Source organism: Lacerta agilis, chromosome 5, assembly GCF_009819535.1.
Source record: "Lacerta agilis isolate rLacAgi1 chromosome 5, rLacAgi1.pri, whole genome shotgun sequence".
NCBI lineage: Eukaryota > Metazoa > Chordata > Lepidosauria > Squamata > Lacertidae > Lacerta > Lacerta agilis.
In genome coordinates, this window is record NC_046316.1 from 43,589,602 (window position 1) to 43,617,176 (window position 27,575).

General features: G+C 41.6%; 1 protein-coding gene across 1 annotated transcript in view; it reads right to left on the reverse strand.

Moving 5' to 3' along the window:
- PLPP4 (phospholipid phosphatase 4) overlaps positions 1-27,575 on the reverse strand; it is an 84,765-nt gene that overhangs the window by 14,841 nt on the left and 42,349 nt on the right. The window contains 4 exon segments of the mRNA XM_033149516.1: positions 19,972-20,010; positions 20,013-20,095; positions 23,945-23,975; positions 23,978-24,007. Of these exon segments, the coding sequence (XP_033005407.1) occupies positions 19,972-20,010; positions 20,013-20,095; positions 23,945-23,975; positions 23,978-24,007 (183 nt within the window).

Consider the following 27,575-nt stretch of genomic DNA (forward strand, 5'->3'; position numbering starts at 1 on the left):
ACAAATAAAACTGGAAAACATCATATTTAAGTATTAATGGCTGTACTTTAAACAAGGTTTACATTCTACTTTTGCTCCATTATCAACTGCCTTTCCCCCTAGTTGTGAAGAATTAATATTCTGAGATGGCCCATGTAATGATTTGACATATTACAGTTCCAGTAAAAACAGAAGGAAACAAATGACAAACACCAGAAAGTTTGTCAGACTTTCTTAAATATACCATTAACATAAGCTCATTGTTTTCAAACCTTGATACTAGGAATACACCTATTCCAAAGTTCATTCATCTTCGTGGATCTTGGGTTTGGTGTTAATAGGAAAAAGAACCCTTGTACCAAGTGGGACTTACTTCTGAGTAAACACACTGTGTTTTACATACTGTAGTGAACACTTAAGTCTATTGCACTATGTGTAGTTGTCATTTGAAGAGGGTTCATGTTGAATGTATGGGGAAATAACCTGCAAGCCAACGGTCTCAGTTTCCTTTTGTCTGCAAGCTCATCAATAGCTCTTCTTTAAAAAAAAAAACCAAACAAAAGAAAAATCCCCACAGAAGTATGTCTCATTGCGTGATCTCCACATGAGGGAGGGCCAAAGCAATTATTCTCCTCAAAGAGTTCCCCTATCTTTTCAATACTGAGAAACATTCCATCAACCCACCATAGGCAGAGGTGAAGCAGTGCACATTCATTTCACGCAGGTTCCCACGGTGAAGTAATACAAAACAGTATTTATCGTCTGCTTTGTAATAATTTAAGGGGCAGAAATTCACTGGGGGAGTTCACTGCTCTCTCCGCTTAGGACTCTGCAGTATGTCAGCAGCAATGCCAACCCTGGCAAACACTGGAAATATTACAGAGTTTACATTCTCTAGGCCTTTTGAAGCTACAAGTAAATGCTGCAGATATAGAAGAAACAAAGCCACTGGGGCAGATCATTCCATAAACACTGTTCTTCTGTGGTCCCTGGCAAAGATGATAATGGACTGGCTTTCCTCTAGGCTGCTGAAGCCCATGGAAGACAGCAAGATGAAACAGAAACCATAAAATATTTGAATATAATATGAATTAAATATTTAAATCATGTAAAATGATTCAATAGACTTAAAAAAAGAACATAAGAAAAGCCTGCTGGATCAGGCCAATGGTCCATCTAATCTAGTATTCTGTTCTCACAGTGGCCAACCAGATGCCTGTGGGAAACCAGCAAGCAAAATTTGAGCCACAACAGCTTTCCCCGTCTTCTGGTTTCCAGAAACTGGTATTCAGAAACATTGCTGCCTCCAGCTGTGGAGGCAGAACATAGCCATCATGGCTATGACTCTTTCTTCCATTAATGTGTCTATTCCTCTTTTAAAGCCATCTGGTTGCCATCACTGCCTTCAGTAGAAGTTCCATATGCACTGAGTGAAATGCTTTTATCTGTCCTGAATCTTTCAACATTCAGCTTTGCTGGATGTCCACAAGGGGTTAAATACATTGGATGTCCACATTAAGACATACCTAAGCAGCCTTCCCAACCTGGTGTTCTCCAGATGTTTTGGACAACAGCCAACAACATCCCTGGCCATTGGCACTGCCGGCTGGGGCTGACAGAAGCAGTAGTTCAAAACATTCAGAGTGCACCTGGATCTGTACAAATTGTGAAAGGCTGAACCTAAAGCTCAAGTGTTTATCAGTCCTCCCAGCCTATTTGGTTGCAATGATGGAAAGCGAGCAACAGGTTCATGCGTTGCGGAACAATTGCTGAGCATTGTGGTTTGGAAAGGACTTCCATCTGCTTGGAACCCTCTCCACACAGACCTATCTTTCAATAAACCCCTGAACATGGGTGAGCATTCTGAGGTACAGTCTAGGGCACACTCTAATCTAGGCAGGGTTGTTGGGACTAAAACTTCCTCCATGTATAAAGTGTTACAGCCAAACTCCTTTGTGGTTGTTCGTTTACAAGGGAAGATAAGTCATGGCAAACAAACTGATTTTCAGGGAAGCTTGGTCATCATTACTGATTGTCTAATTAAGGAACACCTAATAAATGAGTTTGGCCAAACTGTGGTAGGCAGTGGAGGATAGGGGTGCCTGGCGTGCTCTGGTCCATGGGGTCACAAAGAGTCGGCCATGACTGAACGACTGAACAACAAATAAATAACCAATAAACCCCAAGGTGTGCAAGAAGTGATGGCAAGCCTCATCTTGTTCACTTTAAAAAGTGGTTTGGTATGATTGTTGTATGCAAACTTGGAGTGAATTTTGATTGATTGATTTGCACTTTTCATATCTGGAATCTGCAAAGCACAAGCTTGTTAGACAGATGCATTAAACCTCAATGGGTGGTAGTCTGTGCTAGTCTTGCTCAGAGTAGCCCTACTGAAGTTAACGAACATAGGGATGCAAGCGGCACTGTGGTCTAAACCACTGAGCATCTCGGGCTTGCCGATCAGAAGGTTGGCGGTTCGAATCCTCATGACGGGGTGAGCTCTCGTTTCTCGGTCCCAGCTCCTGCCAACCTAGCAGTTTGAAAGCATGCCAAAAAAGTGCAAGTAGATAAATAGGTACCGCTCCAGTGGGAAGGTAAACGGCGTTTCTGTGCACTGCTCCGGTTTTGCCAGAAGCGGCTTAGTCATGCTGGCCACATGACCCGGGAAAACTGTCTGCGGACAAACGCCGGCTCCCTCGGCCTGTAAAGCAAGATGAGCGCCGCAACCCTAGGTTCGTTCACGACTGGTCTTAATTGTCAGGGGTCCTTTACTTTTACTTTTTTTTTAACTTGGGTAATTTCAGTGGATCTACTCTGAACAGGGCTTAGATACAACCCAAATACAATTAATATGTGCATGCAGCATTTTTTGTATAAAATGAAACAAAAATCGTATTCTGATTTTAATACTGCAAAACAACATGTATGACAAATTAGCTCTTTCTGTATACAGTTGTCACAGAATGTCTTAGCTTGAGGCAGCAGATGGTAAATATTCATGTGTTGATTTCATTGTGAGACAGATATGTCTCCGAAGAGTCTTAACTCAGATTTGAGCTGGCTCTTCCTCTTAACATGTTACTTTTTTAGATCACAGAGGCCACAGAACAGGGGAAGCTTAAGCAAAAAAGAAAGCAAAACAGTGATCATTTTCCTCTCCCACAGGCACTGTAAGATGTGAATGCATCCCCCCCCCATATATATGAGAGAATTTGGGAAGAAAATAATTCAGGGTGAATATTTATTATTTATAAAGCACCAGAAGTGTGCCAGGTTTTTATTTATTTATTGGCAGAAACAGATGCACAAGAAATTTGCAAAGGAAGCTCCTGCACAGACAGATTTTTGTCAACATTTTAACAGACAAAAACATCTAAGACAGGGGATTTGCTCTGCTGTGCCAACATTCTGAACAGGGGCGCCAACTATGGGGGCAAAAATTTTGTCGTGGGTGCTCAGTATCCACACCACAGGGGCCCCAATGCAACTTCTGAGGTTTCGTGAGGCCTTGGAGATGGTGTCTGGGGCCTTCCAAGACCTCGGAACCCGACTTCCGGTGGCACCGGAAGTCAGGTTCCAAGGCGAGGGGAGTGATGTCATGTAGCAATGTGACATCATGACATCATCAGCACTGGGCACCCATAACCTGGGGTCCAAGTCAATTCCCCTGATTCTGAATCACCTCTGTCTCCTTTACCTAGGGATGAAAATGTGTGCTGGCTGGGGATGGTGGGAGCTGGAGTACAACAACATCTGGACAGTCATGGGGTTCTCTACCTCTGGCTTTGCCCTACAAAACAGGTTGCAAAACCATTTGAAACATGAACAGTTGTTGTTTGGGAAGAGTCTGATGAGGGCAAAAGCTCTAACTGCCCCAACCTTCCCTTCATCTGCACCTGAGGCCCAGAACCAGAAAGGGAAGCAAAACAGTGGCACAGGTAAGGACCTTGAAATACACTTCACGGCCGTGCAAATCTAACTTCTTTAAGTGCACCCTTATGGTCTCACTTCAGAGACTGGAAGGAGAGCAGCCATCTAGACAACATGGATTGGCTCCAGATTTCACAAAATACAGGCAACCCCTGATTTGCATCCCATTCCACCCTCATTCTGCCCTCTTCCAGGTTCGAAACGACACACACGTCTGTGGTTGCACATCAATTTCATGCACACAAAATGGTCACCACCTGCAGCCCATAAGCATGACACACATTTGAACCCACGCATACTTGGCAACATGTTTCTGCATGTCATTTGGTGAATACAATATATTTATCATAATTAACTTCTAATTTATGTAGGGTAAATCAATGAATGCTTCTCAACACCAGCACATCCCCCAGTCATGCTGCTAAAACAGCCAAGAAAGAAAGGAAGAACGAAAGAACGAAAGAACGAAAGAACGAAAGAACGAAAGAAAGAAAGAAAACTAGCGAACAGGTGTAGGAGAACAAAAATATATTGCCAAACACCTGAAGTCCCCAATTACAGGGCTATCATTTTAAATCATTTTAAATCTGACTTCTGTAGTCGGGTGCTAATCTTCTAGTACTGATACTTGACTTTGGAAAGCTTGACTTAGAAGTCTTATCAATGTGTTACTATGCATAACATGTAACCTTTTGGATCTGCTGCCAATGCAGCTGTGTTCCAAGTACTTGGAAGGGCTGTAATAACTGATATCCACCACCACCACCCCCCATCTGCCCTTTCCAATCCCTGAAAAAAAATGATGGTGAGGAACAGCTGAGACTTTCAAGGGTGGTTGGCTACCCTTAGCAACCCATCAGTATTCCCTTAGAAATTTGGAACAGAATGTCCCAGGGGAACAGAGCTACACCTATAATACAGCCCTGGTACCCAGTGCATTTCTTGCATGTCTCCTGCAGTGGGCTGACATACCATACCTTGACAATGCTAGGTCATAGAATTGTAGAGTTGGAAGGGACCTTAAGGGTCATCTAGCCCAACCCCCTGCAACCTCATACGACATTGCAATGTCTGCTGAAATATGAGCTGCATCTGATGAGCATATATCACTTGGCACTAAAGAAGAAAATTATCACAATTTCTAAATGGCAGAAAATTACAGAATTGCCAAAACACCAATTTACAAAGCTGCCCAAGCAACAGCAAGAGACAAATGATCCAGCGCTTTTTTTTTTAATAGAGCCTGATATTTGCCATGATTACCATCTATTTTCCAAATGCAAACAGATAACATTCATCATTGGGATAGCACAACAGCTTGCTACAATTCTAGAAGGGGTTTTACACTGTGAGCTTCATACTGTTCCTGCAACTGGATATATATGTCTCTCTTCTTAAGGAAAATGCATGGCATCAGATGGAAGCCGAAATTACAATCTGACTATGCAACCAAAAGAACAGTTGATGGATGTACATTTCAAGGTCAACATTCTGGACTTATTGGCACAAGAACAATACCTTTGTGAACAAATGGGATAATAAACCAGGACAGAATGGTATGTTCTCACATTTTTTAATATACAGAGTAGCAGAGAGAGAAGGCAGTGAACCTTTCAAAAGAAGGCATATGAATATTATGAATATAATGAGACAAAATATAATAGACAATCAATGTAGCAGACATTGGGGATAGGATTTTACAATCATACATAACATACCAATACTAGATATGTGTTTCTCACAGGCCAGTCATATAATCTCCCTATAAAATATGGGAGACTGAGCTCCAACCCCCCAACTGTGTTGACACTTCTCTAGGACTTTCCACATTTGGCATCTGGGTCTGCGAGTATCCATTTTACTTTCCCACAATGCCCTGGAGTGACACTAACTTTTGGCATGCAACTTTTGGCATGAACTTGGCCAATTGATGTGGCACCTCCCAGATGCCCATTGAAGGTTTCTTCTATCCCACTGCCAGGCAAAGCTGAGGACACCTATGAGGCTCACTAAGGGGCATTTTGCCCAGGACTACTCTCAGACTCAGAGCCTGCCTTCTAGGGTATGTAGGTATGTGAAGTCAGGCAGGTTGGAAAGCAAGCAAACCAAACCACCAAGAAACAACCCAAAACACCTTCTGCTGAGGCATTTGTTACAGAGCATTTGTAGCTGGGTTTGGATTTTTTATGTGAGGACCACTCAAAAGAACTAAACCCATGCAGAAAGTTATCCTTTCTACTAAGCACATTTATCCTTTTGATGTATTGTACCTCTGTAAGAGGTAAGTACTGCTTATTAAAGTCAAAGGAGAGCACAAGTGGACATTTTTTACCAGTCTCTTGGGATTTGTGTTTTATTGGAATCTGCCCAGTCTCCAATTACCTATAGCAAGCTTTTTCATCTCCCACGTATGTATTAGACAAAGGTGTGTGGAATTACCTCTGGGGAAAATGTAGCAAATATTGTTCAAACTGAACTGGGTCATAGCATCACATTTATAATAGTATTACTTCAGCCAACAATGGGACTTCTTCTTTTGCTTTCTCTCATAGAACGATATTTAATTTGGCGTTTAGTCACAAGCTGCTATGATTCTTCTCAATCCTGCTTTCTTGTGTGCTATTTTTAGCTTAATCATTTGATTCCTTTCAGTTTCTTTGCCTTTCTTCCCAGAAGCCAGACCGGTGATTAATTTTCCTCATAAGATTTACTTCATCAGGTTCCTATATAATATTTGAGGCTGCTCATTTTTTATTTATTTAAAAGTTTATTGAATAATAAGAAGCTAATGAACATTAAACTTTAAACAGGAGTTTTGTTTCTCCTCTGAAGCTTCAACCATGACCAATGATAGGTAGCTGAAACTGGGACATGAACTTAGCTAATTAACTAATAATGTAAAGGTAAAGGGACCCCTGACCATTAGGTCCAGTCGCAGATGACTCTGGGGTTGCGGCGCTCATCTCGCTTTACTGGCCGAGGGAGCCGGCTGCAACCCTATACTCACTAAATTGGGATTACCAGTAAGTCACATGGAACCCAGTGGTAATTAAGTCTGAGTAACCACACAGAGGACTTCAATGAACAAGAGTAAATTCCATCAAATAACAGTGGGTGTAACTTCTGGGTCAACACGCATAAGATTGCACTACATGGGCTTGGTGAAAGAATTGTTGTTGTTGTTCAGTCATTCAGTCGTGTCCGACTCTTCGTGACCCCCCTGGACCAGAGCACGCCAGGCACCCCTATCCTCCACTGCCATCCGCAGTTTGGCCAAACTCATGCTAGTCACTTCGAGAACACTGTCCATGAAAGAATATGTACACTGTACACTGTACATGAAAGAATATGAATGCTAAATGTATGTTTCCACAGCTGAAGTGGATTAAAGTGCTCTATCGCCCTATCACAACAAGTACATTAGAAAATTGACCTTTTGATGTTAAGAAAGTGATGCGGAAGTGCATTGAAAAGTGAGGAACGAATGTGTGATGAAAAGGCAGGCATATGAAAAGACTACAAGGAACTGGGGTGGATATTGTCTGAATGCTCATTGTCATATAAATTCCCTGCAAACAAATCAAAATGAATGCTGCATAATCTAACCACCGCATAAAATTTGTGCAACCTAATCCAAGATAGATGCTCAATAAACAGGAGGAACCTATAATCTGAGACAACCTGTTCATTTCATGTCTAACTGGCCTTCCCTGCCCAGTTTGAACACCAGTGGAAATGGTATCTGAAGCACTTCTGTGTTTCAAAAGTGGCTGCTGTTCTAAGTGAGGAGGGGGAAAAGATTTAAAACTACACTGGGAGTGCAGTTCCCTTGACTGTGTCTAAAATGATAAACTCATACTCATGTGGTATGTGCACTGAAAATCAATGTCATTTCCATCAAAGTAAGCAAGTAAACTGTTTGGTTATAATATACAGCATGAGTAGGCTGCATGCAACTCAGATGATTCTCCATGGCCCACTTCTCCCCAAGGTGTTTTGTGTTGGCAATTGGATTTTATTAAGCACCAAAGAATCCCAATGGTCAATTTGAAATAGTAATTTACAGCTCTTGAGTCTTTGGGGATAAGTTTGAAAATATGATAGAAGTTCTCGTTATTTCTAGGCCTTTATCAAGGATTTCATTTTATTGGCTTGGGGGATTTTAAACATTTGGGATTTAACAACACAGAACTGGAATGTAAAAGCAGCCCTACTCATACCCCAAGCCCCAAAGCTACAAGTTCCAAATTTGAAGAGGACTGTGTAACAACAGGAAACAATAGATTTCTGCTGTATGTTCCAGTGCTTGGGTGCTCAAAATTTTAGGACTACAAATGCAGACTAAGCTAAACATGATGCTTAGACATGTGCATTTTGTTCCCTTACTTTGTTTTCCTTTTACAAATAAAAAATAAAAAATGAAGTCATAGAAACTACACTTTACAGTGAAAAACTCATGAAGGAGAGTGGCTTCTTAACCATTTTCCCCTCCTGGCTACTTTTCCACCACAGAGAACATACCGTAATAATAATCTGCGTACCCATATTTGGATAGATTTCTTCCTCTCAGTTTAGGGCCGCAGCCTCTGTAACTGCATTTTGTATAACAACAAAAAGAAAAACCCCAACTGAAAGAAAATGAACACCTTGGTGCATCTTATGGAGCGAAAAATACGGCAATTTGGCCGCAAGCTCTTCCATGTCCCAAGCTTCTCTCTGAAAAGCTATTGATTGTCCTTATTCCTTTGCAGATTTACAATTACACAGCAGAATTTGAACAGCTGGATAGAGAATTCTTTTGTGGTTGACCTGTCTACTTGTTTTCCTTCTTAAGATTGGGTTTCTCTGTTGTCTTTGTTTCTACTTATATTTACTTTTGTCAGTATATTTGCATATTTAACGCTGCATATAACTTTGCATAATTAGGCAGGCTTTAAAAGGAAAACAACAATAGGTGAGCAGCTCAGACATAAGAGGGTGTTTGAAACGGGGCAGACCAATGCAAGCAGAACTGAAATGGGTCAGAATTGCCAAATTTCAGGTGTGAATCCATTAAAAATATATATTCCTCCTTCATCCCTACTGCAGATATTCCCCCCCCAAAGTACAAGGAAGAAGCCAGTGCAATCCATAACTGCAGGGATGGGCAAATGTGCACATCCATCATATGCTTGTCACTGCATGCTTCTGAGTACCTTGAATAGGGCTCGCCCCACACATGAAGTTTATGGAATTGCCTTTGCAGAAGGGAGAGTTGCATGTATATATTTAAGTTTCCACGCTAACAAGGAAGCACTGGATTGGGCATCTGTCCTTAGCTCAAATGCTGTTATGTTGAGAGACATTTAACAGAGAGAAACCTTCCAGGGTCCAAACCATTCTAAATAAATATAAGAGAATGGGGATAAGAAATCACACTAAATGTCTCCAAACTAAAATTAGGAGGTCTACAGGAGGTCTTCTTTCTCCTCAACTGAACTCTTCCCTTATTGCTATGGCTTCTTCAGAGGGTGAAATATTTCAGAGAGACGTTCCTACACAGTTGTTAATTAACAGATTTATCTTGAAAATAGGAAAGTGGTTGCAATTATGGCCAAAGACCTGGAGCTTGTAGCTCATCTATTACTTAAACTGTTCAATCAGTGCTGAAGGAAATATGGTTATACTCCATGAAATTACTAACTGAAGATAATTAATAGCTCAGATTCTCATACCCAACTATAATGGCATGTGCAGAAATCATGCATGATATAAATTCTCTTACTGTACAAAAGTAGGCTATTGAAACTAAATTATGTCTCTACTACACCACACACAGTTTGAGTTTCTTTAAGCTAATGAATAGCTTCAGGAAAAACAAGACTATTGTCTTCCATAATTCATTCATGTCCCAGTTAGTTTATGTGAAGAGATTTTTTGATGAAAATAATCTGCCAGATTGCATATTTTTCTACATTAATCTTATTTCCTTTGAGATGCATCTTACTAAATCATACTCAGAGTACATACATTGGAATCAATGAACTCTTTAGTCATCTGTGGTGCGGGAGTAAATCCATATATTCAGAAACTAATTCAATTAGCAATGAATCACAAGTTCATTGATTTCAATGGGATCTACTTAGTGTAAATTGAATGCAACCCTTCAACTTCAGCAACAGAAATGCAACACACACACACACACACACACCCCATAGAGGACGTGCTTCTAAACTTAGGAATGCTTCAAACAGGCATATCATCACTTCACATACTTGAATGTGCAGGTCTCATCACAGGTAAACCATAGATAGAACTTTCCTATTATCTCACACAACCGCTAATGCAGGAGTTAAGTTCAAATATTCAGATATTACATGGAAACATGTATGAATCATCCCATTTTATCCTCCCTCCATTATACAGCTTTGCGAGGTAGGTTAGGCTGACAGACAGCAACTGGTCCAAGGTGACCTATAGCAGTATTTATGGCCAGGTAGGCATTTGAACCTGTATCTCCAATGTCCTATTTACTAGTACAACCAGTACAACCCAATGGCCAAGTGCAGCACTAACTCAATTTCAACTCAGTTCAATTCAATTCATATCTAGTATGTCAATCAAAATCAAGCTATCAATTTAACATGCAAGATTAGGAGTGTGTGGTTTTCACCTTTTATTTCTTATCTAAGATTTGCCCTATATAATTTAGCTTATACCTCAATGGCACCTTCAAATTAGAACCATCCATTTCACAGCACTAACTGGCTCCCTAATTAAACAAGAGATAAAACAAAATCATGAAATCATGAATGCAACCAGCTGGGTTAAGAAATGTATATTAAGTCATGTCTCCTTTTTGGAGTGTTGCCTGGATAATGCTAAACCCCCTCCCCTCTATATTATTATTATTAGTACCCACAAATTGACCAAATTAGCAAGTTCCCACCTAAACATAAAATCTTTGTTAAAGTGATTTTATGATGTGTAAAACCCTGAAATCAATTTTTCCTTAGAGGTGTGTTCACTCAACCAGATATTGGCAGTTGCTCCTAAAAATGTGGAGTTATTGTCAAGGACCAACTGCTTCATATTTCTTACACGGTGAGTGCTTTTGAATACTGTAAACATATTGGGAGTGGTTGGTATCTGCACAAAGACGTTGCAAGAGGAACAGCCCTGAGGTTACTATAGCTTAAAATGAAACGATTGTTGAATTTATGAAGATAAGGGTGCAAGAAAAGCCTACTGGATCAGGCCAATGGCCCATATAGTCCAGCATCTTGTTCTCATATTGGCCATCTAGATGCTTGTGAGAAACCTGCAAACAAGACCCAAGCACAAGAACACTCTCTCCTTCTGCAGTTTCCAGCAACTGGTATTCAGAAGCATTATCACCTGGGACTGTGGAGGTAGAATGTAGCTATTGTGGCTGGTAGCCACTGATAGCTTTATCTTCCATTAATTTGTCCAGTCCCCATTTAAAGCTATCAAAAAAGCTACCTGAAGAATAGCAAAAACATCAGAAGGCTATAGCCTTGGGCAGAAAACAATGAGATCAATCTGCATTTTGTGAAACATATAATATTAAAACACACACACAGAGAGAGAGAGAGAGAGAGAGAGAGAGAGAGAGAGAGAGAGAGAGAGACTATTTCACAAACAACTCAGCCAGCTAAAGAACTCTGGACAATTGCTCTTGCTTACTAATGTGATGCAACTTGCAGCCATTTCATAGGCTACAAGTTGGCACTGGCATAACACACATTCCTACATTTGAGAGTCCATGAGAAAAGGCTATAATTTCTATGCAAGAGGACAGCAGCCTCAACCAATATATCTGTGTGCAATCAGTTACACACTGAAGTACTCTTCTGCAGTCTACTGATCATGGAAATATCCAACATGCTTCTTCTATATTTTAGATCTGTAATGTAGCGTAATGTCAGTGTGATCCTATGTCCTTGCACTCAATTTATTTTAAATTTTTAAAGCAATATTATACCACTTTCTATACCCTCCCTAGTTATGGCAGTTACCCTGAGATTCCTTCATTGGATTTCTACTCATCTCTAGTCAATGCCCCATCGTCTATTAAGCAATGCAATTGTTATTCAGGGACTTATGAGTGAGGGTCATGCTAGCTGACAGCCTGCAGCTTTCAACACCCCCTCGGAATTCCTTGCTTACATATTAGGTCTCTTCCAATTAGTTCACTGATTAAACTGCTTGGGTGGACACAGGCTTGTTAGATATGATACACACAGCTACTGCTCATGGGCACACCTTCCCATCACATAAGGACAGGATGCCAAATCCTTGTCTTGTGCAATGGATCACAGTCAGGAGTTGCATACCTGTGGTGCTCCATCCCTGCAGGATGTGCAGCCACTGGACCATGCGGTCCCTAAACTCCAGGTATACCAAATGTTTTCTGATGAACCAATTGCCTGCATTGGCAAGGGAGGAATCTTTGCACCTTCTCATCTTAGCAGAATCAAAGGTGAGGAAATCCTATGTGACTCCAGTCTTCTCGCAGGAGTAGGTGGGGTGGGGTGATCAATAAACTTTACATTGGCTTTTAAAAGCACTAGCAAAGGTTTTCTAGTGGTTTTGGTTAATGCTTGCTGTTTTATCATTCTTGGCAACAGAAATATAAAATAATATAAAAGAGCATGCTTTTTGACCAGACAGCATCAACAGAAACAACACCCCTTTATTAGTACATTAACTTTCAGTTTCATACTATTATGTGTATAGTGAACCTGGAAAAGGGAAACAGCTTTTCCTTTATAGGCCCATGATTCTTTCAAAGACAAAATAAATAAATAAATAAAAATTCTACCTTTTAAAAAAGGAAGTCAGAGTGCAGCCACTTCCACAAGCAAAGGGCACGATAATTACTGTTATAGAAGTTACAGCCAAATACACTGATTACATGCTTTATCTTACTGTTTCTCATAATGAAAGACTCTGATCTGCTGTAGTCAACAGTAATTGTCACAACTCTTATTCAGTCAACAGAACACACATAATGGTTAGATGAAAATAAACAGAAAGATTTAGTGTAAAGGGCTGAAACTTATAATGGAAGAAATAAACAATGAGCAGAGATAATACTCCAAATAATTTCCTAATATTCAGATCTCAAGTGAGTGTTGTTGTTTTTAAGTCAATGAAGAGGGCAACCAAAATGGTCAAAGGCCTGGAAACGATGCCTTATGAGGACCGGCTTAGGGAGCTGGGTATGTTTAGCCTGGAGAAGAGAAGGTTAAGGGGTGATATGATAGCCATGTTCAAATATATAAAAGGATGTCATATAGAGGAGGTGAAAGGTTGTTTTCTGCTGCTCCAGAGAAGCGGACACGGGGCAATGGATTCAAACTACAAGAAAGAAGATTCCACCTAAACATTAGGAAGAACTTCCTGACAGTAAGAGCTGTTCGACAGTGGAATTTGCTGCCAAGGAGTGTGGTGGAGTCTCTTTCTTTGGAGGTCTTTAAGCGGAGGCTTGACAGCCATCTGTCAGGAATGCTTTGATGGTGTTTCCTGCTTGGCAGGGGGTTGGACTGGATGGCCCTTGTGGTCTCTTCCAGCTCTATGATTCTATGAAGACTTTTGGATTCAAATGCAATTACACACTCTACCCAGAAGTCAACATACCACATCAATGAATCTTTACTAATTGAAATATGTCTAAGAAATTAAACAACTTACAGGTGTAAGGGAAATAAATTAAATGATCTCATCAAAGGCCACACAATTATTGGCAGGAGTGCAGCACACACAACAGTCCCTCTATTCATCAATATTAGGGTATATAAACATTTCTCACCATGCTATTTTTCATTTACAAAGTAATCCAAAGTCTCCAAAAATCAAAAGAAGTTCAACAGAGTGGCAACGTTAGGGCTGAAATTGTAACTGGGTGTTTAAAAAACAGGGAATTGAGAAATTGTCTGGTAGAAAGGTAGATACCATTTTTTCAGGACATGGATGATGGACAGGAAATAGCTTAATGCCTAAATTAAAATACTGCACTCCACTGGAATGCAGAATCCTAGCAATATGTAAAGTATATACATTGCATGTAGAATGTTGAACCCAGGAGGGAAACACCCCCATATTTAAAATAAAAATAAAAATGATTCATTGCAATGAAAAGCTAGACAGGAGGCACCAGAAAAGCTCCAGTTACTATAACCAATTTTAAACAGATGGAAGTTAATTAAAAACTCAGATAATAACTTTGAAAAAGAGGCTTGTCAGATTCTTATACTGTTGGAAAATTGGTATGCTAATTCAGCAGGAGGCTGTGCATGTAATGGCCAGCAGATTGTTTTCCAACTTCTAATGGCAATACACATTCCTCCTAATCTTATTGGGGAGGGTTGCTGCTTTTGTGTCCTCCTTGTGATACAAGACTAGATGGACCTTTGTTCTGATTTAGCAGGACTTTAATTACTTCCTTTAAATTGAACAGCTGTGTGTGTATGTGCAAGCAATCTGGGAATCCCCCATATATCCATGCATACTGCATGTTCACAAAAAAGTATGTGAGAAGTGGTTTGATTTTTTTTATAACACAGTACACGCAATTACAAAGGTACTTAGCTAGACCATTCATAACAAACCATATTTTAAAAGTTTAACATTAATAACTGTCCTACAAGACATGCTTTTCAGAATACTTTCCAGTTGTATTAACATTGAGCCTTGTACATAGTAACTATGTTCAGACTTGCAGGCTAAAATAATCCATGTGTTGATTTAGGTCACACTCAAGCCATTCATCTCCTCAGTTCAAGAATGAATGTAACTTCCCAACCCTCACAAGTAGCAGCTGGTGCCTAAAATCAAGTATTCATTGCAAGGGGTAGAAGGTATTCAGAAATGATGCACTGAGAAATCATTCCTCAATTGCTCAAAAACAGAGGGCTATTTACAGTAACAAAGAGTGGAGCTATTTTTTAAAAAGCACCTCCCAGATTTAATTCCCAACCTTTTATCACTGGACATCTGGTCAGCCTGGATTTGCTTTACTGCATGCAAATGATGGCCTCAGAAGAGTTATTTCCCATGCACTCTCACTCTGTGACATGTTTTAAAGCCAAAATTACACTTAACAAGAGACGCTTGTCCAGCGGAAATTCTCCAACCAATATCAAAGAGTGACACATTATTAATTGCTGATGAATTACCCTGCAGGACTCAAGCCACATACCTCCCTTATGGAAGTATATTCTTGACTTGGCATGAATATTAGGACATTGATTACTTGAACTGCCACAAGTCCAATCTGGAAGTACCATTTGATTATTCTGTTAAAGTACATTGAATGGTTGCCAACTTTTCTATCTTATTCAATTAAACACATATACTGATCTCTAGAGAGCGCAGGTGAGTAACCCTTAGCCTAGGGGCTGTATATGCTCCCCTAGTGTTTCCTGAAGCAACCACATCCATCTACCCATCAGAGCTCCTTCCTTTCCAGTTGTTTCCTTCTTATTTTTCCTGCTTTGAAAATGGGGGGAGAGAGAGAATACAAGTGCAGACCCAGGCAGCAAGGAATAGCAGATAAAAAGACCAGTACCAGAAAAGTGTCTATCAAAAGGAATTTGGGAATTTAAAAAAGTATTCAAATCCCATTTAAAAGCCTTCAAAATAGAGGACATACAACATGATCTAGGAAGGGAATTGCATAGGCTTTGGGCCATCATTGAAACTGAATGGGAGAGAACAAATATAGTAGCAATTTTATGAGCTCCTTTGAGAAAGGCAGGATAAAAATCTAACAATAATAGAATTTTGTTTTTACAGGATAATGAAGTCATAGCTACCTTCAATATTTATCTGGTAATGTTTGTGTCATTTAATTACTGATTAGCCCTGATGGAGAATGGTGCTCCAAAGGATAGGACAGTCATCGCTTTGCTAAAAAATTTGCAAGTTTTTATGGCTTTCTTCTTTTGCAATATTCCTGGCTGCTTTGGGAATAACTTTGGTTTGGATTTTTTCAGTGAGCCAACGCTCAAATCCTTTATTCGCCACCTGTCTGTCAATTTCTGCAAGTGAGCCAGACCAAAAGCTCCTGCCTGTGACAAAACCCAACAGATAAAGCCATGGGCTTGTGTGGACCTTTCCCAAGGCCAACAAGATGACGGACCTTGCGCTTCATTTTTTATGGCTGACATGGAGTTGATTACTAATAGCACTCGGCATTTGTTGTAGGACTTCGTGACGTAGGCTACTCAAGCACATTACATGCATGCTAAGAACGATCTTTATGGCTCTGTAAGGGAAATCAATATTATTAATATTAACCCCATTTTGACGAGAGACTGAGAAATAAGTGGCTTGTCAAAGAGTCACCCAATAACTCCATGGCTGTTCTGACATTTGAATAGGGGCATGCAAGGCTCATGTTCTTAATCACTATGTTCAGTCCTTTGCTCTTAAGAAACTGATAGGCAATCAACATCTCCGTAAACAAGCAGTATGTTTTGAAAGACTGAGAGCCTCTTTTTGTATTCCTCTGCTCTCTCATTTAATTTTGTTTTGCAGCCAGCTGAACAGGACACCAGAATCTATAAAAAGATGACAGAGCACAAACTAAGGCCTTTCTCATGAATCACACACTTTTGTCAACGTTTTGTTCATCAGTTATTTCAGGGGGCTACTCAGCTAATTGTCTTCCTATACATCCTGAGCAACATCCAGCCTTCTCCCAGCAAAAATGAGGTATATAAAGAGAAACATTCTAGCAAAATTCTTCCTGGAATAAGAATAATACAAGAACCCTAATTTGATGCCAAGAGCAAATGTATGATTTGAAGCATGTTTTGATCTACCACCCACTTGATCTTGGTGATAAGAATATGTTGTTGCTTATTGGATGTTCAGCTATCACACTGCTCATTAATAAAGGGAAAGATAGCAGAGGTTTTTGGGTTTTTTAAGTTGGCAGATCTAGGATTAGATGTACACAATGAGGAGGACTGCAGATTTATGTGAAAGCAAACCATTCAGTAATTTTCCCTCCCTCTTTAAGATATGAGATGTGTTTTTGCTTGCTTTCCGTAGGCACCCTCTCCAAGTCATAAAGAGAAGAGGAAAATCAAAAAAATCCAACATTCTGTTACTAGCCAAAGCATGTCATAAAGACAGGCAGTGAGATACATTGCAACCCCTCCCTTCCAATGGAGTTCATGTGAGTGGAGGCCAGGACTTCCATGTCAGGAAGAGTGAGCAAGTTTTGCAGGCACTATAATGCTGAACCCAAATGTAGCACTTTCTTCTTAGCATGCGATCACATGGGGGAAATCAAAGAGGTGAACTCAAGGCCAACTTTGAAGTGAAAATCTGTCCCCTGGCTCTTCCTCCTCCCTTGCAACTATATCCAGAATCACAATCCATTTATTGAGAAGGAAAAAAGCTTAGAAGGCATTTTCTTGGGCTTCCATGGTAATGGATTTCTAATCTCACTACATGACTCTTCCCTTTTGCTGTGATTTTCATTGGATTCCTTCTTCTGGCGTTATGCAGCTTTCTCACTTCAGCTGTTAAATATTCGAAAGAACCAGAAGGTAATCATGATCTGGCTCTAGGCCAAGGTGGGAAATGTTATGTACTATGTCAAACATGCCAATCCAATCATTGCTGAACACCGTCAAGAAAATGGAACCTACATAGCAAGAATTTGATATTATGAACCAAGAAGATCATCTGCTTTCAGCTGATCTTCTTTATTCATAGCATGTGCAATGTTAACTTCATCTACAATTTCCTTCACATGTTCAGACAAACCTGGGCTGGGGGCGGGTATATTTAATCATAAGAGACTGCTTTTAATTCTCCTTTCAAGAGACTCATCATGCATTAATCATGGCAACCACCATTCTTTTCTGAGAGAGCCAGCTACATTAAAAAACCCTACTGTAAAAAAATGAAAACCAGCAAAAAAGGGTTTTGTTGTTTTTGCAATATTTTCAGACGCAACAGGTGCTGGTGAAAGTTTGTTGAATTAACCTTGAATGGTGTTTACAACAAGAGTGGGGAACCATTTTCAATCTGAGGGCCACATTCCCTCACTGACAGATTTAAGGGTGCCACATTCCAATAGCGGACAGGGCCAAAGTACACTATTTTTTTTTCTATAGTAGGCTATGTTTCAACTATGCAAAAACCAGAAGATTATGCACATGCACATCTCTCTCTATCCTCCATCCAGGCAAGCAAGAGGCATTATTAAGAGTGCAAGAGCACCTTCCAGTCAGGAGGAAAGCATTTGAGAAGAGTGTGGAGCAGGCAAGTGGGAAATGTGGCCTGAGGAGGGGGAAGGCCTGGGAAGAATCGTGAAGGATTGATAAAGAGATTTAGCAGGCCACATTCAGCATCCAGGCCTGAGGTTCCCTATCACAACACAACATATATTAACAGAATGCCATTCTGTTGAATTAACTGGCTACAAATAAGACCAACCCTCTCACTTCCATCTCCCGCCTGGCTTTCATGTGTTTCACAATTTCACAGACTTACCCCCCTCTTTTCCTGCTTCAGCCTTAATCCATCTCTGGGGGGCCCAGACATGCCCTAGTGAAAACCATTAGGGAGCAACTAGTTTGTCCAAAGTAACTTTGCACATGCATGGTCAGTAAGTGACAACTGCTTCTTCAAGAAATCCTATATATTTTGGAAAGGGGCATCTCAGATCAACTCCATCAAAAGCATGCAGATAATTCTACAGCCACTTCTCTAACAACACTGCTAATCTTTCAGCAATTTTCGCAAAGCAGATTACTTATTCATTCAAATGCAATGCACTTGAGTAGCTGCCACTCTCCGTGAATGCCTGACAGCTCTGCGTGCACAATGACAGTGTTCTTTTGCATTCTTCTGTACATATTTGCTGGGTGTGTGTTATTGGTGCATCTACCTGCAGTAGTCTTTTATGAAAGTTTCTTCCTTTAAAAAACAACAACACAATAACAGTATCCCAACAGAAATGACGGGTGCTGAACAAAAGACTGCCAAGAGAGATGACAATCACAAAGGCTGCACTTGCTCCAGCACATTATTTATTTCCTCATTTAAATTTATACAGTTACCTATCTTGTAACCAAGCCTGAACAACTTGTGAAACATACTGAATGCAGCTCACTAGCCATGTATGATGGCCTATCAAGGTTTGAAAAACTCATGGCCTTCCAAAAAAACAGGGACTGATGAAGTAGCTGGCAGGCCATTCTCAGGAGCACCTGGTAGAGAAGGGCATAGTTGTGAGCCTGGCTGTGGCGTTTGTACAGAGCCCACGGTCGTTTCACGGACTATTGACCCATACACCACTAATCCGCTGCCACCAACCAGGTTCTCCCCGGTAATATATTCAGACTCAGTCAGGTTGTAACGTATTAACAAAGATTCCAGTTTATTGTGAACGCAAACAAGTTTTAAATACTTTGAAACACTGTAATCCGATTCACTCTCTCTTTCTCCCCTCTGTCTCTAACTCACTCTGACTCCTATGCCTCCCACTCACAAGAAACCAACCAAACCAACTGTCTCTCTATTTCCAACTGTTTTCCAACTGCTTTCCCCCCAACTGTCTGAACCTCTGGCTAAGCCCTTTAAAAACAGGTAAGCTCCGCCTCTGGGCTTTTCTATTGGTCTACCTATTAACCCTTTCTCTCCCCCTGTACATACATTTCCAAAAGAATGGGCAAACGCCACATCAGCCTCCCAAGGAGAGGCTTTGCTGCTGTTTACTAGGATAGCAAACAGGTGGGGCAGCATAGTAGCAAGGTAGGGACAGTTCAGATTGGCAGAGCCAATCTGGTGCTCCCGCCAGCATACCCAAACTTCCCTGACCTTGCTGCCACCCCTCGCCACCCCTCACCATCCCAGTATGCAGTACTGAAGAACTCTGAAGAACACCTGCTATTCCTTTAGACCCAAAACTTTCTTTTTAACTTGCAGCCCTGGACATTCCTTCCATCTCAAATCACTCTTGAACCCTCAGAGGAATAAAGGCCAAAAAAAAAAAAGAGGTGAGCAAAATGTGGAGCTACTTTGGGATGAACTTACAGGAAGAATGGATACTTGGAAAGCTTTTCCTGCCTTCGGAACCACATCTGGATCACCTGTGCAGTCCATGTTAGACTTCATGTCTCCATCTGGAAAGCAGCGGTAAAAGAAATCGGGACGAGGTCTGCAAGGAACACCGTGGACATTTGAAACGAAAGAGTAGCCATTAGTAAAGCCTCAAAGTGATAATTACATTAAACTGTTTACACTGAGGGAGTTCATTTCCTTCTGTTTTTTGTTGAGCAAGGGTGCTACAGGAAATCAATTTACTTGGTGGTTTTAATCTAGAGTGCTCTGGCCATGAAAGTTGTTAGGAATTCTAACAGCCTACTACATAGTGTTGGTAAAGAAATAGATGAGCCTCAGAGTGCAGAGCAGTTTCTTTAGAAAATTAACTGGATAGTTCAGTTTTAAGGTACAATTACTATATAAATCAGGGAAGGGGAACCTGTGGTCCTCCAGAATGTAGGATTTATCTAGCCTCATATAGCCAATGAGCTTAACTCTAATGCATTAAGGGATTAATACCATAGAGTAAGCTGTCCTGCCAGGCTTTGCTAGGTCACAACTTCTCACCTTGGGAGGAAGAGTTAAACACTTTGTTCGCTCTCTTTCCACCATGTGAACCCTACCAGTAAGGAAGTCTAAACTAGATCATCCAAGCTTAGACAGTGTGACTTAAGCAAACCATCTTTGTGTTTTTATACAAATGATTTAGAAGCATTTATGACTTTTGGAACCTAAGTAAAGCTGCCTGTCTTTTCTTGCTGCTGTATGGAGTAGCACCTGAACAGAGCCGTCTCATTCATAGGGCAGGTGGCGCGGTGCACCAGGGCGCCAGGCCCCCCAGGGGCGCCCCCGAGCCCGCCGGCATACCGGGCGCCCCCTCCCCAACCTGCCCCCGCCCTGAGGGGCCTGGCACTGCAAGCCAGCCACCCTCCGGAGCCCCAGCTGGAGCGCTGGGAAGGGCGCGCAAAGCCCGCGCTGCTCCAGCGCCACGTCCATCATCCCCCGAGGCGGCCAGTGCGGGAGGGAGGTGGGCGAGTGGGGATGAGGGGCATGGCGCTGCAAGCCGGCCACCCTCCGGAGCCCCAGCTGGAGTGCTGGGAAGGGCGCGCAAAGCTCCGCGCCGCTCCAGCGCCACGCCCCTCATCCCCCGCTCGCCCGCCTCCCTCCCGCGCTGGCCCCCCTCGGGGATGATGGACGTGGCGCTGGAGCAGCGCGGGGCTTTGCGCGCCCTTCCCAGCGCTCCAGCTGGGGCTCCGGAGGGTGGCCGGCATGCAGCGCCACGCCCCTCATCCCCGCTCGCCACCTCCCTCCCGCGCTGGCCGCCCCTCGGGGGATGATGGACGTGGCGCTGGAGCAGCGCGGGGCTTTGCGCGCCCTTCCCAGCGCTCCAGCTGGGGCGCCGGAGGGTGGCCGGCTTGCAGCGCCACGCCCCCATCCCCCGCTCGCCCACCCCCCCTCCCGAGGGGCGGCCAGCGCGGGAGGGAGGTGGGCGGAGAGGCGGCCCACCGGGTGGCGCCGAGGGATCGTCGCGCCAGGGCGCACGATCCCTTTGAGTACGGCCCTGCCCCTGAATCTGAACCTTTGAAGAGTTTTTAAGTAAACCATTTCTAACTTACCAAACATGTTGGTCTCTTTCTATGCTAAGGAAGTGGAGAAATTTGGAAGCATTTAGAATGGGATATCTTAAAGGTCTTATATTTCCACCCTTTATTTTGTTGCATGTTTTGTTATTTTAAATCTCTGCTGGGGTTCTCTCACCAGAGAGTACTTGACCCAAACTTGGATCTAGGCATCCAGGGAATTCACCTTTTATTCTATCGTATATATTTCCTTTTACCAACCAACACAGACACTGCTGGACTTCAACTTTCATTACCCTCATCCAGCATGACAGCGGTCAGGAATGAGAAGCTGTAGTCCAACATCATGTCTGGGGCCATCAGTTTCTTCATCTCTGAAAAGCCCAGAACTGTGTGTGAGGGGGAAATGGAGAAAATTGTGGTATGGGCCCATATGTCATGCGGAAAGCACAACTAAATTCCAGATTATTAAAAGTCTTTTTTAAAAAAAAGGCTAACAGAGATTTTCAGCTGATGAAGACAAGCTAAAAAGAGAGAGACAGACTCATGTGAACCTAAAAATTATTATGGATCCCTCCCCTCCCCCAAAATCACTATTTTATAAGAGACACCAGAGAAGCTGAACATGTAAACAACAATTTATAGAAACAGTATGTATCTTACAGACACAGACACAAGAATGAGGAAACAAGGCGTGCATTAAGGCAGGGGACAACTATTCATAAATATTAAAGATCTTCAGCAAGCTAAGCTTTTATCTGCCCAACTCCTAATGAATCACTGGAGTGCACATTGTCAAAATTCATGGGCAGAGAAGTGGTGACAAAAACACCATACCCTCCTATTGCTCATGATGTTGACAAACTGATGCAAAACCATGGGTGAATGTCATGGGTCTTCCCAGCCCGCTGGCCACCACATCCTTGATCCATTCAAGCTGAGTAACCCTGAGAAGCTAGTGTAAGGAAAATACTGTAAACCAAGGCCTACACTTTCCAAGTGATGCAACCTTTTCACAAACCAGAGAGAAGGAACAGAGTAAGATTCCATTAAAACAAAGATGAGGAACCTATGGCCCTGGTCAGTGGTGAGGCCTATTGGGAGTTGTAAGTCCAGCATTATCTAGAGCTGCTTTCTACAAGTGGTGTCCTCCAGATATTTTAGACTACAGCTCCCACCATCCCTGACCACTGACCATGCTGATGGAGTTGTGGTCCAAAAAAGTCTAGAGGCATATCAGGTTGGAGAAGGTGGATCTAGACAGCCAAGGTTCCCCAGTGCTGAGTTAAGATATATTGCTGCAGCAAGTGTTGAATGAAAAATAACTGGGATGGAGGGAGTGGGAGAAGCACAGAGCTTGACCTCAGGCCTTCTATCTGATATTATACATAACAACAATCCCCAAAGGCCTGTTGGGGATTGTGCATAATGACAAGAGAACATACAAAATTCAGTTGATTAATGCATATTTCCTGCTTAAAATTTTGTATATTGACCAAGCAATGTGCAAATTCCCTCTGCACATTCTCTGTGAGGCAGTTGTTATGCACATTAACTATTCAAATTACATTCCCCTTAACCATCATTTAAGTGACACCTCCTCTTTTACATTTTATGTTCTTGCTACTAGTTATTTTGCAAAAACACCCAATGCTCTTTTAGGAAGAAATCTAACTATGTCCGGTCCATTCCACATAACTTTCCATAATCATTCAATGTGGCTATGAACTTGTTGCCAAAACTTATTTTCATGAGATTTTATTTTCAAGGATTATAAAATGCAGTGTGTGGTGGGTGGGGGTGGAACTCTGGCTGCCAGATTGTTTTTTATAGCTTCTATCTGAATACCTGCACCTCCATTTATATTGTTCATTCTACTGGGCATTTAAAACAATTGTTGTATCTATTAAGTCCAAATTATCCACCATCTCAAAAAAGTTTTGGGCAGTTTCCCTTCATTTGTAATTTTAGTCCTTTGTGACCTGTCCATCAAAGTGGAAACTGCCCCATTGAAATCTCCTAGGCAAACCAAATTATAGTCCAAATATTATTCCTGCTTGTGCACAACGAACAATTTCAGGTACAGAAGATTAATACCTTCAGATGTGTTACTGAGCCCACACATACTAGATATTTCTAAAGAATAGCATATTTCTAAAGAATAGCAGAACTGTTAGAACAAGCCATTAGCATCTCCATCTTTCATATAGCAGTTTCCTATTCTACAAGGACAGGTGCTCCAATCATTATGCAATCATCATACAACCTTTGTACTAACTTTTATTTATGTAAACTTCCCGATTACCATTTCCATTCAGAAGCATTCATGGTTACTTGACAGTTAACAAAGCTCAAGTCAACAGCTGGAATATTCCAGGACTTACCTCCCCACAATTAATTTAATAGTGTTGTGCAGACTCCATTCAAAGCAAGAGCCAAGGAAACAGCTAAAAACAAAATGAAACAAGAACATAATAACCCAGAACCACAGCATATCGAGCCAGATTCAAGTCAGTTGTTGCACACTAGTGCAACAGGATATTCCACCCCTCTCCTCTCCACATTCCCTCCCCAAATCTGTTCAAGAAGGTCAGAAGAACCCTCAGAATAGAGAGGGGAGATCATCCCTCCTGGCAAGCAGAAATGCTTGCACTGAGGGAACAATCTCCTTAGCATGATGTTGAATTCCAACCATACATTTTAAGTGTTCAATATGTTGAGAATTCAGAAATAGTTTGAAATAAGAGTCTTCAGTAGGGTTAACTTATAGCTTGCAAATATTCAAAGCATTAAAAAATATATATCACCCTTCCTTCAAAGATCACAGGGTGGTTTACAATCTAAAATATTGTATACAGGTCATTCTCAGAGAACCCACACTAAAATCAATGGACAAGTTAGTCATTTCAGTAGATCTCCTCTGAGTATGACTTACAGTAGTCAGATACAACTCAAATACCCAATTCTCCTTGGTTTTCTTGCATCGTGGGTTTGTGTCTTATCCTAGTAGAGCCCATAAGTTGCCTCTTTATTGGTGAGATAGATGGTTTTGTGGTGGGCTCCAGTTACACATATAGCACTGATGGAGCCCATAAGGCTCCTGATTTCTTAAGCTCCACCTCAGTAAGAGATCTTCTTCTGGGGTACGTTGGTTTGGTCAGCCTTTAACAGGGACTGAGCCTTTAGTGCAACTGTCAAATGCCTTACCAACAGAGGTGTGGCAGGAGTCATCCATGCTTTCTCATCTTTTTAAACACTGTACTGCTTAGCAGGTCTTTAAAAGTCGCATTGTTTCCCCAACCAGCTTTTATCAACATGTTACTGTTCTTGTGCCATGTTTTCAGGTTGCATATCACCTTGCTAGCTTTCCTATAAAAACATGGTTTATAAATATCTAAATAAAGTAACACTACTAACCAATTAGGAAGCTGGGTTGTGATTACAAAGTTACACTGGGAAGGTCAGCCCTGTACTGAACCAAGGAGATAAGAGGAAAGTGGACAGGAGAAAGCATATGGGTCCCAGCAAGCCAGCAATCAAAGAAGCAACAACTGATAGCAAAAGAGCATCTAGGAATCTTCCGTCCAACCAAAAGGACAGGCAGAGGATGTTGGTCAGTTCATTAGCATCCAGAAAAGTTATACTGAAAACTGTCAAGTGCTGAGACCTACAGATCCGTAAAAGCAAAAGAAAGCTTCTCCCCAACTGCCTTGTGGCTTCACTTAAAAAGTCCTGCAGTATTTTGAGATAGATCACTCAGGTGAGACTTGCTCCATGAGGTCTTGCATTTTGTTTTAAAACAGGCACCCCAAACTCAGCCCTCCAGCTGTTTTGGGACTACAATTCCCATCATCCTGACCACTGGTCCTGTTAGCTAGGGATGATGGGAGTTGTAGTCCCAAAACATCTGGAGGGCCAAGTTTGGGGATACTGTTTTAAAATCTCGTGATGTCTCTCTAATTCAAGGTGATGATTTTAAAAGGCGACACAGTGAGACTTATGTATATTTTGAACTAACTACACCTGGAATCTTGTATATCCAGTGGCATGAAGACTGTGCTAGTATGAGAGAAAAGTCCACCAATAGCTTAATATTCCCCATCTTTGAGCAAAATATGTGTGGCTTCTCACTTGTCATAGTTTCCAGTGGAGTTCTTGATGAACAACAAGTTATTTCGTCTAGTATAAAAAGGCCTGATTATGCAATACTATTTAAAGAACAGCATTTTATGGCCTCTGTTAACAAACTTATAGGGCTTTGTTACTCAGTGTTCCTTTCTGCAGAGTCATAGCACTGTGCAACACTGTTAGGTGGCAAGGAAGCACAGGGTCATCCGGCAATTATCTGAAGTCATTCAATTGACCTGAAAAATTCTGAACAATCGTTTTTTAAGGGTTACATGCCTCTCAAAGGATTCACTGGAAATGCAAGCATGTCACAGCACAAGTCTGTGGTATTACCTTGAGATGCTTCTGGTTTGAGGAGCCAGAATTAAATTAAGGTGTTGTCTTATGAATAGCTTTCTTTCATGCTTTATGCGACAGCAGGAAAGTGCTGGACAGCTCCTAAGAAACAGCTTTCTTGTGTAGAATGTGGCAAGGCACTTCACACTTTCATGATTGAAAGTATCCTTTTTTTGCAATAGAGGTAGACAACCCAAGTAATGAAGGCTGCAGTGCTGGAAGGGTCAAAGTTGACATTAAATATGTGCCAGTCCAAGTCCCATGAAACAGCTTTGTAGCTGGTATGAAGAAAATAACTATGAATGGTAAATGAGCAGGGGATGCCAATAGTTTTGTGGTGGAATTGGAACTCTTCCACCTACAGTTCTTGTTTGTTCACACTTCAAATGACTCAAGTAGGTACCCTGAAATAGTGGCATGAGAGTACGTCCTCATTGACTGCTCAAACCAAATGTGTCTTTTTTCTTGTGTAGCATTTGGAGAGGCCATAAAGATTTGCTAAAAAGCAAAGCCACTGAAAAGGCTAATGTAATAGGAAGGGACATGTAACTCTGGTGGGTCTGGGCAAAAAAGAGTGGAAAGGGGTAGAATGGAGGGATGGAACTGGCTTGATGGAGTGTAGTGGGAGGTGACTAGATCTTTCCAGTCCCCAATTGCTCACAGGCTACTTTGACATGATAGCTGCTTCGGCTTCAAATGAAAGAATACAATCCTTTCTTCCTTGAAATCAAATGACACCTGCAAAGGAATATCCATTTTATCCCCAAGATTAATTCAAACTGGGGATATACATAGGAAGATTTGAACTCTAAGTGAACTCCTGGTTTTTGTGTACACACCAGGTGTGGGGATCCTTAAGCCTTTCAGAGGTTGCTGAATTTAGTTAGTTATTAGTAGTAGTAGTATGCCACCCATCTGGCTGGGTTGCCCCAGCCACTCTGGGTGGCTCTCAACAGAATATTAAAAACATGATAAAACATCAAACATTAAAAACTTCCCTAAACAGGGCTGCCTTCAGATGTCTTCTAAAAGTCAGATAGGCACCCAATTCAAAAAGCACAGAGTGTTGGCTGCAAACAAAGACTTGAGAGTGTACTAAGAGTTCTTTTGTCTTCACTGTAGCTTCAAGTTTCAAGCCATGGCTTGAACTTTCCTGTGCCTGGTTATCATATATGATGTTGGGGCCTGGGAAAGGTTGCTGGGCTTAGCCTAAAACTGCCTGGCAGACAGGCTCGCTTAGATCAACCTTCAATTTCTCTTTAGATCAATTACCACAAGAAAATGTAGGCTCTTCTAAATAGCTGCAGCAGAAATTCAAACACGCACACCACTGTTCATCTCCCCAAGGACAGAAAGAAACACTATTTAGTACACCTAGCCACATAGCTTTCGCCCACTCTTCTCACCTTTGCGTGTTCTTTACTGCTCTATCAGTAATTTCTGCTGACTTTAAGGTGCCGGAATGAACACAGGTTTCAGAAGGAATAAAAGCTCTTACCTAACAAAGCCCAGGATATGTTGGTTGTTTTGTTTTACTTTTTCTTTTAAGGG